The following is a 15,878-nucleotide window of genomic DNA, read 5'->3' on the forward strand; positions in this document are numbered from 1 at the left end:
CAATGTTTAGTTAGTAAAGGGGGGAATATCGTCCCTATGAAAAGAAGTATGGCAAGCTAAGAAAAAGTGGCTAACAGGGCTTAGAAGGATCGGATCTTCGCAATCCAATATGAAAACGATCAACCAGGAATTCAAAGAGTGTACAAGGATTTCAGATTAGTAAGAGAGCAGCACCGTCAGTTCTACAGAAGGATAGCTGCTTTTTACCGAACAACCAATCATCGCCAACAACAGCGCCGATTACACTGATGTTACTAGTCATTGGGCACAGTGACTAGGTATTAGAGCGTTGGAAGTCTGCGATATGAAAATTACTAATCATATTGGAGACTTCCGATACTGTGTAGATATGGGGGGGGGGATGCCTTACGACGTATTATTAGCGAATGCGGCATCTCTCATCTATGTAGTCTGGTGCAGGAATTGTAATAAACTGGAGTTAGTTCTAGTATGGACTCAGATTATTAGTTTTAGTGTCCGAAAAGGTGAATGTAGATTGTCAGATTGTTGAGCAATACGTCTCCATGCTTCCTGTTCCGCTGGAATTCATTTTATCCCTAATTAATGGTAAGTATGCCTAGAAAAGTAAAAGGTGTGATCAGAAGGCAAAGAACGGCTCATACTAACGAGATGTGTGCAAATTAGATTTTTCTAAATAATCTGCCTCTCTCAATATTTTTTTCAGTCTAGTAGTGAATTCCAGAATGAGACGCTCTGAAATGTTTTTTTTTTTTATTATTATAATTTAACAAAACCCTTTGCTAATGATAATTATATGGATAATGTGCTAGGCAGTTTGATATTTATTGTAGAGGGTTTCGGTGAACTGTATACGTGTCATCCTATATTGCAACTTTCAATTGGTTCAGACATGTGAGCATCACCTGCCAAATCAGCTTTTACGCTTACGTCGGAATGCGCAAAGAACTATAGTTTAAGGTGTATTCTGGAAACCTGCAATCAAGAAAACCTTTTCGGTCCCCATGTTTTGGATTTATTATTCCATATTCGAGTCTTTCTGGTTGGAAAGACTGGATTCGAATCTATCTAGAACGCGAAGAATCTGTATCAGGAATTTTCAACTAAAGGTGAGTTAACCGGTCTCATGCGGTGGTGAAACGATTTTTTCTCCCGAAAAGTCGGATTTTTAATCCAACAGGCAAATCGCCCTGTGAACACATATATCTACAGACATAATATAATTTACCCTTAGAGGGATGCAGCAGAGAAATGGCAAGCCAGCTGCATTAAATTGCCTAAATTAGGAGAATCAACCCATCTTAGACAGACGACAATTGGATGGAGATCCCATTTTCAAAATGTTTTTAAATGAGTACCCTTGATATCTTCACTTGTAATTGATAATAATCAATCATCTGGTGAAGAGAGAGAGAGAGAGAAGGCCGACAAGAAAATGTTTTGGAAATATTGAAACTTGATGAGGTATCAGCACCTAGAGAACCCTATGACATGGCAAGAACTGGACATCAATAACGAAGACATACAACAATCCACAAAGAAACGGCTGAGATAGAAGAAATAATAATAATAATGTAACAGTTTCTAAAATTTATTATTATTATTATTTTCAATTTTTGAGTTTCTATACTGACATTCGTTTATTCATCTAGCGAATAAGTTAAATAATTTAAAAAAAAATTGAATTCAGACCTAGAAAGATATGCTGAAGCAATTCTTAAATATATAATATTTAACAATGGCTTTTACTTGGATTAATCTTCCACCTTTCACGGATATAAAAAAAAACTTCCGTCATTTTCTATAGAATATACAACGTCTAACCGACCCTATAAAAGTCTTTACTCTGATGTCGGAACTCTCATTTCAGCTCTTCTTCGTCCGCAGAATGTCGTCTTCAGAGTACATCCTATAGAGAGTCAAAAAGGTGGTAGTCAGAGGGTGCCAGATCTGGGCTATGGATGAGCAAACACTCTTAAAGTGTTTGACTCACCTAACTGTATCACGTCAACAGTATCGTCATTATACGCATTTTTCAAACGGTATGAATTTTCATTGGACTCACATCTTGCGCAGCATGGAATTCAGTCACCACTCTTTGCTTCGTACGTGCATTTTTAGCATCTGCCATTTAGAACTATTTGTATGATGGGTCATGTGACGAATCACAGCTCCGCTCCAAAACGTTTTATTTCTTGAAAGGAACATTGTCACTGATAGAAAGAAAGAATTCTACATCTGCAGATTCAGTTTTTTTCTTCTTCTTCTAATTACGAAGAAGTAGACTGCTGTAGTCAACAAGGAATGGTGAGCGTCATTTACGACTTTGACACGAGGTATTTTATGATCCACAATGAATTCTGTACTCAGCTCATCTGCTCTTATATTTCCGTTCCTCTACGTAGCTCGGACTAACACTCCTATATCACGTCGATCGCATATGCACTCGATCATGAAGTCTTCCTTCTATTCTACTCCCAAAAGGTAACACCAACTTCAAAACAATTCTTCTTTGCGTGGAGATGTTCGAGGCCTTTGTCACTACAGTGCAGGCTATGTATGTTCCAGTTCTTCGAGGTCTTCACATGTCCATCCATGCGAGAAGTAATACATCGAGCAAAACCTCCTCAATTATTTTATTTTCTCATATGCATACGAGTACAATCAAAAGACTGCTAAGAAAAAAAAATAAGCAGATTTGTCACATATTTTTAAGTCCATGTATCCATATATAAACATATATGCACACTACTAGTCTGGTGATTTTAGACAAAGTGCAGTCATGTTTGGTATTTCAAAATAAAAATTTGTTTCTAGAGATTTTTGAAATGTTTTTGATAAACTTGTTGAAGAAAGTTGAGCAGAAGCCTTAATTTGATTTTTTTTTATTTGAGAGATACTAGATCTGGCAGGCATCCCAGGGTAAGTCGTTATCTTTAATGCCATCTCTATCCTCCCTGAGGGAAGAGAGCGAGCATGGACTTGAATGCCAAATTGGCCGCAGTCATGGCAAAAACTGCAGCTTTTGACACTGACATTTTTATTTACATGCAGGCGCTGTTTTAAAAATATTTCTGCCAGGAGCAGAAATGCTGTCCAATTCGTTAAATATTAAATACTTATTATTGGGCGCAAATACATATGTCATAAAACGGTGCCCTGTATTAACATTCTTCTGTAGCACACCATTCGTTACCATATCAATTGTCGTAAGCAATTTTGATTTGTCTAATTTTGAAACCAAAAATGAAATTATTCAAATTTTAACACAAATCCTCCGTACTAAATTTCATTAAACACCACATTAGCCAGAAATAGGTTATCATTAAATTACTTATTATTATGTTAGTTAATTAATGCTATTAGCCAATGCTCTAATTTTGATCCACTTAGGATTTCCCCCCCCCCCCCCCCCCAGAGGCATTCCTATTTGATAGCTCTCTTTTAAAATTGCGCAGATTTGTAGCAGACGCTAAACACAGTTCTGTAAAACATCGGAAAGATTTACAATAAAAAATTTAACTCAAAGCAGTTATTTTAAGAGCCTTCTGTCGTGGTATGTATTGATTGGGTTATAAGCATATGCTAAAATATTGCAATTTTCAGGACCAGTTGATGAGCAAATTTTTTCCTCCTATAATTATTACGTGACACCTCCAGGAAGTCCAAAGACTCATCTACAAGTCTGCATACGCCACTCAATCCTCCAACTACACCACCGCCATCTACCCACCACTACTAATATTTTCACAGAAAATCACAAACATCCGTGCCCACACCGGGATTCGAACTCGTAGCCCTTTGGCTGAAGGGATACGTTAACCACTCGGCCAACTAGTTTTTTTATATAATTATTTCAATTTATTATTTTATTTTTTTTTTGAGAAAACGATTTCATATTATAATAATAAATCCTCGCTTGGGGTGTAGAATTTAATAACATTTGGTATTTTGAGATATTCGTTAAAATGAACGCAGTACTTTCTATTTTTTGTTACAATCTATATTTGCAGTAGCAAAATAAGATTATCTAGCTATACATAACCAGAAACGGATATACGACACAATTATTGTTTTTTTTTTTGTCATCTTTCGATAGCTACTCTTGCGAATCATCATAGTTGTTGCGAAAACTAGGGAAATATCGACAGTCGAAAATTCAAATTCGAAAATAAATAAATAAAATGGAATCAAAGGACGACACTCTTTTATCTGTTCCAGCTGTCAATTGACAATTGACAGGTAGAACAGATTTCTGTGTGTGTGTGTGTGAGAGAGAGAGAGAGAGAGAGAGAGACAGCCGATTGTGTTCAGTTGAGGAACTGGACACCGGGACTTGAGAATGGTTGAGGAAATGCCTGAAGAAAATTAAAGATTTTAATTTAGATGAAATTTTATTAAATCCAGTTCAAACTCAAAACGTGTTTGATCCTGCAAATAGTCCGACTGAAAGGGGGGGAGAAGATATTTTAGATAATGGAATCCAAAAAATGCTAATTTCTGCGAAATCATTCTAGGAATACCCTGGAGTAATGGGAAAAACAAATCGATACTTGTTTACGCATTTTGGAAAATGCACCTGAAAATGCATATAAAAAGTGGTTAAACATACAGGGTGTTCGGGATAAATTTGACATATTTATAATTAATTATATTTTTCCGTAAGTTACATGTATTAACACACACTTCTCTTCATTTAAAAGTTTGGACCCTTCTTCATTCATATACAAGATGTCAGAAAGGATGGATAGCTGGAACCCACCTGAATCATGGAAGAGAATAACTTGTATCATGATGATTCGTGCCCGCCATCAAAATAAGGATATTACGACTGCTGCCCAATGCTCCCTGAATACAGTAAAAACAATCAGGCATGAACTAGAGACTTGCAATGGTGACTACGAGGATGTAGCAAGAAGAAAGATCCCTAGCAGACGATCTGATTGCGTTCGTACAGCAGAATTCCTCGCAAATCTGCAGGAACAGGTGTTGAAGAACCCTGGCATTGGAATTCGGGCTTTGTTCGTGGAGTTGCTAACTGTAGTCAAGCCCTGGATAACAAGGGTAGCCAATGGTAGGCCGTATGTATGGCAGCAGGATTCGGCCCCTTGCCACACCTCTGGGAAAAGTCAAAAATGGTTGTCTGAAAATTTCTACGACTTCACCAGTCCAAATGTTTGGCCTCCAAACTCACCAGACCTTAACCCCATGGATTATTTTGTATGGGGCGCAGTTGAAAAAGACACCAATCGCACTTCCAGTAATACAAAAGCCCAGTTAATGGATAAAATTAAAACAGTTTTTGCGGCCCTTCCCAGGGAGACTGTAGCATCAGCTTGTTCGAAGTTTCGAAGCAGAATTGAAGCTGTGATCGATGCTAATGGTGGTTATTTTGAGTAAATCTTGTTGATAGTATTGTAATTAACTCTGCCTGTAATGTTTTTTTGTCAATTCATTAAATTTAATAGATACAAAGAAGATTTTCTTTTTCCTTACGAAACTGTCAAATTTATCCCGAACACCCTGTATTGTCGGGAGAGTGGCTACAACGGATAATTGCAGCAGTTCATTTTGAGATACATACGACAGAAGTTAACTTCTATATGTTGACCAAGAAATCTTATGGCAGTCCATCAAAGCAGTAGCGCTCTTGTCTAGATATGTTAACTGCGCTTCTGTTTGCCACTGCGTGCGATGCGGGAAGCAAAACTCTTGCTAATGACATTAATTGTTGGGAGTACGGACGGAACAGCGTAAAACCACAAGTCCAGTATCCAGTATATGTGTAGTCTCAGACAAGTTTATCTGTTTTGCTGGAGGAAAAACTCCTCTACCCCCCGTATAAAACTGCTAACTTGCTTTCCTTTGAAAAGCCCTTGTAAATCCTCCTCGCATCCTATACTTAATTATGATCAAAACAAATGATACGTTGTTTTGATCTGAAAGGTGATCTCAAACATTCTCGGCCTAACAATGAAAAAGCGTATTTATAATTTCAAAATTATTTTTATTTTTCAACATAATCTCCCTTAAGACTAATACATTTATTCCAGCGATGCTCCAGTGCCATTATCCCGTCCCTGTAGTGGTTCTAAGTAAGATCTGCAAAATACCCCTCTACAGCTGCAATCACCTCTTGATTCGAAGAAAAACGCTGACCAGCGAGGAAGAGTTTCAGTTCTGAAAACAGATAGAAATCAGAGGGAGCCCAATTTGGGAAATAGGGTGGATGTTCCAACCATTCATTGTGCAGATCCCTTAATTTTCTCATTGCCAAAACACCTTTGAGGGCAGGTGCATTTTTCCTGATGAAAGATGATTTTTTTTCTTCTGCAAACCGGGTCTTTCCTCACGAATTTTTTCGTCTAGTCTGGTTAAAAGATCGGAATAATATTTCCCGGTTATTGCTTTTCCCTTTTCAAGACAATTGATAAACAAATGCCTTTAGCATCCAAAAACACATGTCCTGCAGATGGAACCGACTTTGTCTTCTTTGGAGCTGAACAACTGGCTTCTGTCCACCCATCTTGCTCAAAGCTTTTTCATTTGCAATTCTTCATGCAAAATATATCCTACACGTTCTTTTGAAATGCCTATCATCTCAGCAATTTCACGCACTTTGACTCGCCGGTCATCTAATCGTGCACTTGATCAATGATTTCTGGTGTTACACTTTTTAGACGTCTTTCACGTGGATCATCTTGAAGGCTGGTACGGCCACGTTTAAACTCAGCAGCCCATTTCTTAATTGTCGAAAACGAAGGAGAAAAGTGCATAAACTTTTATGAACTTCAAATGAATTTCTTTTGGCGTTAAACCTTCTTTTACAAAGAATTTTATAACTGCACAATAATCAATATTATCCATTACACTTTTGCTTCAAACAGCTGTATAAAACAAACTAATTGATAGAATGACTTACAATTTCTAATGGATGCTTATGACAGATATTCCAACTTAGAAAAAAAACATCTTGCCGATAGTATTGCCATCTATGGTCGAGGCCGAGAACTTTTCAGGCCACCCTCTTACTATGCGGCCACTATATCGTATATCCAAGTTCCTGGATATAAAATTCTTTACCACCACCACCACATGAGACCGAAGTACTTACCTTTAGTCGAAAGCCCTTATAATTTTTAGCAATCTAGACGGGATTCGAACCCATGTCTTTCCAACCAAACGATATCATCTTCACCGAGTAAAGATCATCGCATTTTTCAGCTGGAGTACTGGTAATCATCAGATGTTTCGCCTTAACTAAAATCATACGGAAACGTAGCATCATTCTATCACACACTTCTTACCTTTGTAACAGGACTTAGTTAACTAGTTTTACTATCTCTTGTCCGAAAGCCTTTTATAAATTTGCCCACATCTCTGTTATTATTTGCATACTATATGACCACCATTAGATTTGCTTTATACTGTAATTTTTTGGGATGATGCATCCCAGAAATAAATAAATGAAATAACGAAATCTTAAAAAGAAAATTAAATTTGTATTTTGTTACCTGTCGGACGCAGTTCATCAACTGAAAAATAAAATAAATAAATTAAAAATAAATTACATGAAATATGAAAAATTTAATGGAAAAGTTAAAAAGTTATTGATAAGTAATCGACACTAGAACTATACAGTAGAATAATAGAAATTCTTACGCATTTCAATTAAGTTCCTAAGATATCACTCAAGTTTATACTGAATGCCTAAATCAGTTAGCCATTTCTAAAACATATGGGATACAGTTAAAATTTCCTTGCTAGGACATAATATATTTCTTGTTTGTTTAATAGTTTACTCAAAAGAGGGCAGCACAAGCATCCTTTCAAATTGTTCATTTTCGAAAGAAACCTCTTCTCGTGATATTTTAAGAGAATATTCCCATGAGGAGAACTTGTTTTGTGCGCAAAATGCGGCTAACAATTTTAATTTAGAAAATGGAAAAAAAAGGTGACAAGAAACATGAGTGAAGAGCTTACAGAGTATTTTCCTTATTCAGGATATTTCATATCCGCCAATAACGAAGTTAAATATTCTACAGTGGCAAAAAGTATTATTATTATTTTATTTATTTATTTATTTTTATGATTATTTTATTTTATTTTTTTGCACAGTTTAAAAGTCAACTATTTTACGATTCCTTTAAAATTTCTCTTTAGCCCAAAGAGTACAAAACTGATCATAGCCATTTTGGCTATGATCAGTTTTGTACTCTATGATCGCGTGCTGAACATAAAGTTCAAAATTTTATGTTCAGCGGTCGATAGTTCACATAAAAGTGGAGCTTTTTTTTTTAATCACATGCTTGAAATATAATAAGAGTACTACAAAGATCAAAATCCTCATCTACTTTAATCACATGCTTGAAATATAATAAGCGTACTACAAAGATCAAAATCCTCATCTACTTTAATCACATGCTTGAAATATAATAAGAGTACTACAAAGATCAAAATCCTCATCTACTTTAATCACATGCTTGAAATATAATAAGAGTACTACAAAGATCAAAATCCTCATCTACGTGTTCACTTCCTTCAGAAACGTTTGTCCTCTGCCATTCTTTTAAAGATATTGTCTAGTGTGTATGTGTGTGATGCCAAACTAATCTCTTCCCTATTATATTGTGTTAATTAACCTGACAAATGGTGTTAAGCCACACTAATTCATTTGTTATGTCAAACTCACTCTCTAATGAGCTTTCAATCGGCTCTTAATAAATTATCAAGACAGAAAAGAGAAGAAATCGGAACCAGCTGGTTCACGACGTCTGTGACGTAGTTTGTAAACGCGAATTGCACTTAACAAGTGAATGAATTCAGCTTCAAAGACGAAATCTGAAGGCATTTCGATTGCTTTTTTTATCAGAAAAATCATGCACACTTTAGTTGTATATGTACAAGAGTAGTTTCTTTGTTTATAGCTGCTGTTTTAAAGGTCATGCGAAATCACTTATTCGTGCTAGTCAGGATACTGTGCTATAAATATCTGGGTGGGTGACAGATGGGTGGTGCGTAGTGCTTACGAAACTTTAGCGTCAAAGTATTGATTATTTTGATCAAACCTTCACGAAGATCAGCAGTAATTTCGTTAAGGTCATGAGAGATGTGTACTATTGCGTCTCCAGTCGGCTAGTAGAAAACCGCCAATGCATTCTTTTTTCTTTTTTTTTCTTTCCCAGGAAAGCATTGTTTCAATTAACTAGTGGTATTCGGAATGAAAATGTTATTTAGATTTTAGGTATTATACTGGACAGAATGAATTAACGCCACGATATATTTTTGCAGAATATTTCCCTTCTTCAAAACCATTTCTTTTGACTATCGAATGAATGCTGGCATTATGAATGAGACTATAAATGATTGCTTTTTATGATTTGTTGAATGATAAATCAACAAATCGTCTATACCACATTTATTTGGGTGGAATTTAAAACTGTTTCCTGTATTGTACCCAAGAATACAATAGGAAATTCGACTACAAACAAACAGCAACTTAGAACTTGATCAGCTGACAAGAGTTGAAAAAAGATGTCCACTGTAAAGATTGTTTCGTTGAGGAGTATTTAGATATAATTAAATACATAAAATCTCAGAAATGTTTATTTACATCAATGCAGCAATATAACCTACAGAATGGTTGGGTAGATAAAGTAATGCCAACCAAAAAGTTCATCCCGGCATACTCTGCCATGTCAGAAAATTACTCTAGCGGGAAATGCAAGTGTTTGCAAAGATGGAGAGTGACTATGTGGTTTGCATTTCCTGAAGGAAAGGGAAGGCGATCCAACTTTTTTTAAATTAAAATTTAAAAATTTGAAAAACAGCGTGATTTTCAAAATTTCAGCTTTTTATTTCTTAAACTTGCTGCGTGCGATCCAACTACCGAAACAATGAGGTTTTTCGATGTTTTTAATGTCCACAATTCAAGTTGGTTGGGAACTAAAAATCTAATGCCCATAATTCCAATTGCAGGTCAATTTTTTCACAAGATTTAATCTTTGTGACCTGCACTCATGGAGAAATCTTGAGTGAAACACAGGTCCATCAAGGTAATTCAAATTGGTTGGAAACTAAAAATCGCTGAAGTAGTTTTCATCTGCTTACCCATCAGAATGACAGATAATCCCCTTCGCTCTTCTCACATGTCTGAATCTTTTTTTCAGTCGGCCCTCCTTCCATAGAAGTGACTTCTTTTGTATGAAATTTGTGGAGGTTTCCTCTCCATGCTATTGCCAGCCTGGTTAACTGAGTGATTGGCTTAACTCTCTCCAGTCAAGGGTATGGATGTTTGTGATTGTCCTACTAACCGTTTACCATATGTACTGCTGTAACTTGTGTCCTAGCGCAATATGACCTTTGACGTCTTTGTGCCATAAAAATCAAATCAAAATGAAAAACTCCGTGATATTTTCAGTGCCATTCTAAAGCATGGATAACTTAGTTGCCATCAATATCAAACTTTCTATTATTTTTTCATTAAAAATAAAATAAAATAAAATAAAATAAAACATGTTTTCACTTTCCCTTACCTTTAATAATATTTACATGTTAGCATATGAGGATATCCAGAATACCAGTATTGCCATTTGAATCCGAGATGAATGGATCAGAAGTTACTACACATACCGACCACTGAATTAGAAACTTTTATTAAATACCGTGTTGGACCTCCTTACCTTCTTTAGTCCTAATTACAGCACGTCTGCGGTTTGGCATAAATTCCACAAGATTGCATCTACGTCTACAATGTACCAGGCGATCACCAGAGTCCTTTAACTCAGATATGATGGAAGAGCACTTTGCTCCCGGATCTGTTTTTCTAACATTCCCCACACGTTCTCAATGACATTCAGATCGGAGCTTTGTGGTGGCTAGGGAAGATGGTGGAAGTCGTCATGCTCGCTGAAATATTGTTGATCAATCCTTTCGCGATGGACGGTAGTATTGTCGTCCATGAAACAATGCGTTGAAACAGATTCCACGAGGTGTTGGTCTGTATCTACATATATCAGGCGTTCAACAGGTAATCCTTTAACTGTCTCAGATTTGATGGAGGAGGACTTTGCTACCGGATTTGTTTTCTAACATGTTCTCAATGAGGGTTAGATCCGGGCTTTTTGGTGATCAGGGAAGATGATGGAAGCCCCTGTCATGCTCGCTGAACCACTGCTGAAAAATCCTTGCGCGATGGATAGAGCATTGTCGTTCATGAAACAACTGTCACCTGCTGGATAAAAAGTCAACACTGCAGAATGGACTTCATCGACAATAATGTTCAGATATTCCTTGGAAGACATCCGACCTACCAGCAATATCAGCGGACCCATTCCTTACCAACAAAACATGTCCCACACCATGACATCACTTCCAGAACCTTCACTTTGTTTACAAAGCAAGTTGGGTTCATTGCTTCATGGGACCCCCGCCAACTTCTCTACCTACCGCCGGTACAGAACAAGGTATACCTTGACAAGTCGGAGCACATGACTTTTTTCCAGTCTTCCAGTGTCCAGTCATGGTGTCCCTGACCACTGTAGACGAACTTTCCGGTTCTTCAGAAATCAGTGGTTTTCGTATACGGCACGCGATTGCCAAAACCAATCCTTTTCAATTCTCTGCGAATTGTTCCGTGAGATATGGGTAGGGTAGGATAGGATAGGCCTTCATTAAATGATTCATTCAATTGCTGCACACAGGAAGTGTTTCTGCTTTTCCGTACAAGCCTTCTCAGAAGGCAGTGATCTCGTTCCTGACAGACTGTCTTAGGATCACAGTTGCGCATCTTAGACAAGCAATGTAGGTTATTTTTCGACTGATTAAACACTCGGAATATCTCACCTTTTGAGAAATCAGTCAGCTCTGCTGTTTTCAAAATCGTGGTTCCATTCAGACGGGTATCCACAATAAGACCTTTATAGAACTCCGAAAGTTCCTTTCTTTTTTCCATTGTGATCAACACTTTGACAATTACTGACCAGCAGCATTCATAAATAGTTGCCTAGAACACGTAACCTAGTATTTTGTATATACGTTTATTTACATCTGCATAAATAAAGGTTTCTAATTCAGTAGCCAGTAGGTCTACTTCCTGCTGAGGACCAATGAAGGCTACCATCCATCCCGGAAGTGTTCAACGTCTGCAGATCTGTGTATGTGTGTTCACTGGGCCAGTTTGTCTGTTTTGAGGGATGAAAAACCCGAGTGTCCAGGAGAAAAATTCTCCACCCCCGGTATACCGGCTTTAGGTTCCCCTGATAAAGATCCCCCACGTTATAGACGGGAATCGAATCCATCTTCGTCTATACCAACTGAGCTATGGAGGCTCCAAAATCGATCGCTTCAGTTGCTTGAATGCTGTATTTTTGGCTACGTTTAAAGCGCTGGTGATGCAAGGGGTATCATGCACATAAATGCACGCTGATAAATGAATGAGTTTATCTGGCTGACAGATGAAAATGTTCACCCACTTACTGTATGGCTAGGAAACCATTCCTGTTTCGTAAGGGGAAAAGAATATCCGACAACGCTAAAATTTTACGCAATGCATTATACTTAAGCCGCCTTTGCCACGAGTTGCTTTGACATGCACTACATGTCGAGACTAAAACAGCTTGTGCGTTTAATTTAAATAAAAATAAATAAACAATAATATATACCTATCAGGAAATGTATATTATGTACTAATTAATTACCCATCAGGGATTAGAAGCCGCAGGGACAGAGTCCTTAATATCTTATAACATAAATAAGCCATGGACAAAGCTAACAGAAACACTCTAAGAAGAAGCGCGTATTATAGTGAATATATAAATTGCCTTATTCCTTATGAAAAATAATTTATTATAAGGAATAAGGCAATTTATATATTCACTATAATTAATACGCGCTTCTTCTTAGAGTGTTTCTGTTAGCTTTGTCCATTTTATATACATGTAGCTCATGTATATAAAATGCGATGTCATTCTCACTTGGAAAAGACATTCAGTATTGAAAGTTCATCCGTGAAAGAATAAAATTAGAGAAGAGAAATTCCACGAGAAGTTGTAGTAGACGATAAATAACTGCCAACAGCAAATACACTGCTTGGAAAGAAGTCAACGTACATCCCAATGGGCAAGGTGCATTGTGCCACGTAACGAGTCACGTGTTTGTAGCCGGTATAAACTGGAAGAATATAATGCTCCCAAGTCAATGCAACTGTATCCAGGTGAAATAGCTGCGAAAAAGGAACAAGCGGAGTTTGAAAGAGGCGTTGTGATAGGATGCCATGTTGCACAACTATGTGCTCGGCAAATTGGTAAGAAAGGGATCTTCCAGGTCAACAATTGGCGATACTATACTGAGATGGAAGCGCATGGAGCCAACTGCAATTGCTACTCGCAGTGGACAACTCACCACACTCACCGAACGTGACCGAGGGTGCTATGAAGGATGATATGTAAAATCCGCTATTCGTCGTTCGGCACGTTTAATGTCAAGTTTTACGCATCGATTGGAACATGAATCTGGAAAAAAAAAAAAAAACATTCAGTATCAAGGCTCACAACATGCGTTTCCATGGTAGGCCCACACCACATTACTCGAAACAACATGCAGCGTCATCTTCAGTGGTACAAAGAGCATGTAGAGTGGGACGTGTGCGTTGGAAAGCTGTGTTACGGAGCTATGAATCACGTTACACCCGCTGCCGAGCCGATGGACGGATGTGGTGATGCCCGGTGAACGTTTTTTACTAGAGCTATCAGAGTAAGTAACCCCAACTATGAAATTCGGAGGTCATGGTGTTTTCTGGTTTGGCCTCGGACCTTTGTTCGCGATGCCACGAGAGGTATATGAACATTTTGGACAAAGCAATACTTCCTACTTAGCGGCGTCTCTACGAAACTAACCACTATCTCCTTCAGCAAGACAATACACTGGGTCCAGGCTGCTGCTGTAACAGCGTGATTTGTGGATCTGAACGTCACCACACTTGGCTGGCCTCCATACAGTCCTGATCTCAACTATTGAACATCTGTGAGATGAACTGGAGCGTCGGGTGAGGTCAAGGACGTCCGCCCCACAACAGTCCGGGATCTCATTACACGACAATGGTCCCAAATTCCCACTGATCGCCATCGTATGCATGGGAAAGTATACCCAGTAGGACTGCTTCTGTCATCACAGAGAAAGGAAGTCGTACATCTTAATTAAATTGATGTTTGTTCCTCACACTATGATGTTCGCGACTTCTTTCCAAGTAGTGTAGGTTTAGCGTAAATTACAGCAATTTCCTTTAGAGTATGGTTCAGCTGCTGAAATGAGTCATTCCTGCGTTTCTAATAGTCTCTCCCCCCGCTTTCCCCATGTTTCACACTCACCTCATTGACCTCTGCTAGTTTCATTTCCTAACACGTATCTCTCCTTGGGGTTTAATTAGTCATACAATAGATTAGTGGGTCAGTGAAGCGGAAACTAGCTCGTCGTGCATCTCACTAATTTTCTTGGTAATCTTTCTTTTTACATCGAAAATTTGAACTTTTTTTAAAAAAATCAATGTTGTTGATAGTGTAAATTATTATTGCATCAAGTGAATATTACACTATCTTAATAAATCGAGTAAGAAATTGGCTAATTGTAACTTTGCTTACCGTTTGGGGATACGTATTTTGATTGCACAGTACACACTGACTCTGAAAATGAAAAAAAAAAAAAAGTATTGTTTTTAATCAAAATGCAAATAAGGTTAATTGCTAATTTCTTTATTACGTTGTTAACTGTTATTGGTAGATCAAATTCCTAACTCACCTGCAGCTGGGCTGGATCGGTGGAATTAATGCATACTCTTATCTATTGGGAGAGAAAAAGATATTTAATGAAAAAGCATTCCTAACAGAAGTGTAAAAATTCCATAGTATACAAACGCAAAAGAATAAACATTCAATATTACAAAGAAAAAATAAATAAAATAAATCAATAACACGACCTTCCAATTTCTTTTGTTGTAATTAACCAACAATTTCTTTCAGATGCAAACTTTTTTCTATAACCAAACGAATTACAATCGTTGCTAAGCAACCCAATAATGAAAAACACTAAATATAGCAGAAATCAGAAAAGTGTCTTCTATGAGAAAAACATGAATGCTTATTAAAATAATTTATCATAAGAAATTTTGAATTATGTTACTTCTGTACCTCATTTCATGGTACTCCAAAATAATTCATATTTTCATACCTGTGGATTTAAAAAAAAGAGTCCTGCTACAGCTACCGCAAGTCCCAATTGAAGTGCGAATTGTTTCCACTTCATAGTGAAGGCTGTAACAAATGGCAAGAAACACTGTGAGTTTATATGAATAGCCTATGACTTGTTTTCTACAACAAAACAAAATTATAATAACAGAGATGTAAATGTTTTTGCATTTAAACTAGATTTTGCAAGTCAAAAAAAATCACCCTCCAGTGACTTTTCAGTCGATATAATAATACCCAGTATAGTTGAATAATTGCATTCTGTATTGCAGTTTTATTATGAACTAGCACTAAAAAAATAACCATTGTAAATGATTTAAAACAGTGTTATTCGGTTTTATATAAAAATAAATAATGTGAACTAAAACTTAAATGTATACAATATATTTTCTTATTATTATTAAGAGAGACCGCCAAGGAGTCAGGAACTCGTCGAGGTAGCCCAAACTATTCGCACCAGCTGTCATAACAACGGCAATTCATTCCAATCACGCACCACCCTATGAGAGAAAAATCTATCTCTAACCCCCTTTTTTGCTAGCATTCATTCTCAGCTTCCAAGGATGCCGTCGCGTCCTTTATCCACCCTCCATAAAATGAAAAATTCCATTTACTGAAATTCTAGGTATGACCCTTTCAGAAGTTTGTAAGTCTCAATCA

The 15,878-nt window shown here is 37.2% G+C and overlaps 1 protein-coding gene across 1 annotated transcript in view; it reads right to left on the minus strand.

Annotated features, from left to right (window-relative positions):
• LOC150096725 (uncharacterized) overlaps positions 1–15,878 on the minus strand; it is a 460,240-nt gene that overhangs the window by 3,546 nt on the left and 440,816 nt on the right. The window contains exons 4-7 of the mRNA XM_090408697.1: positions 15,202–15,284; positions 14,773–14,814; positions 14,616–14,657; positions 7,494–7,514 (exon numbers count right to left, since the gene is read on the minus strand). Of these exons, the coding sequence (XP_090264823.1) occupies positions 7,494–7,514; positions 14,616–14,657; positions 14,773–14,814; positions 15,202–15,276 (180 nt within the window). The 5' untranslated portion in view covers positions 15,277–15,284. The remainder of the gene's footprint in view (positions 1–7,493; positions 7,515–14,615; positions 14,658–14,772; positions 14,815–15,201; positions 15,285–15,878) is intronic.

This window comes from Typopeltis vanoorti, chromosome 18, assembly GCF_054136105.1.
Source record: "Typopeltis vanoorti isolate ZY-2024b chromosome 18, IOZ_Tvanoo_1.0, whole genome shotgun sequence".
NCBI lineage: Eukaryota > Metazoa > Arthropoda > Arachnida > Uropygi > Thelyphonidae > Typopeltis > Typopeltis vanoorti.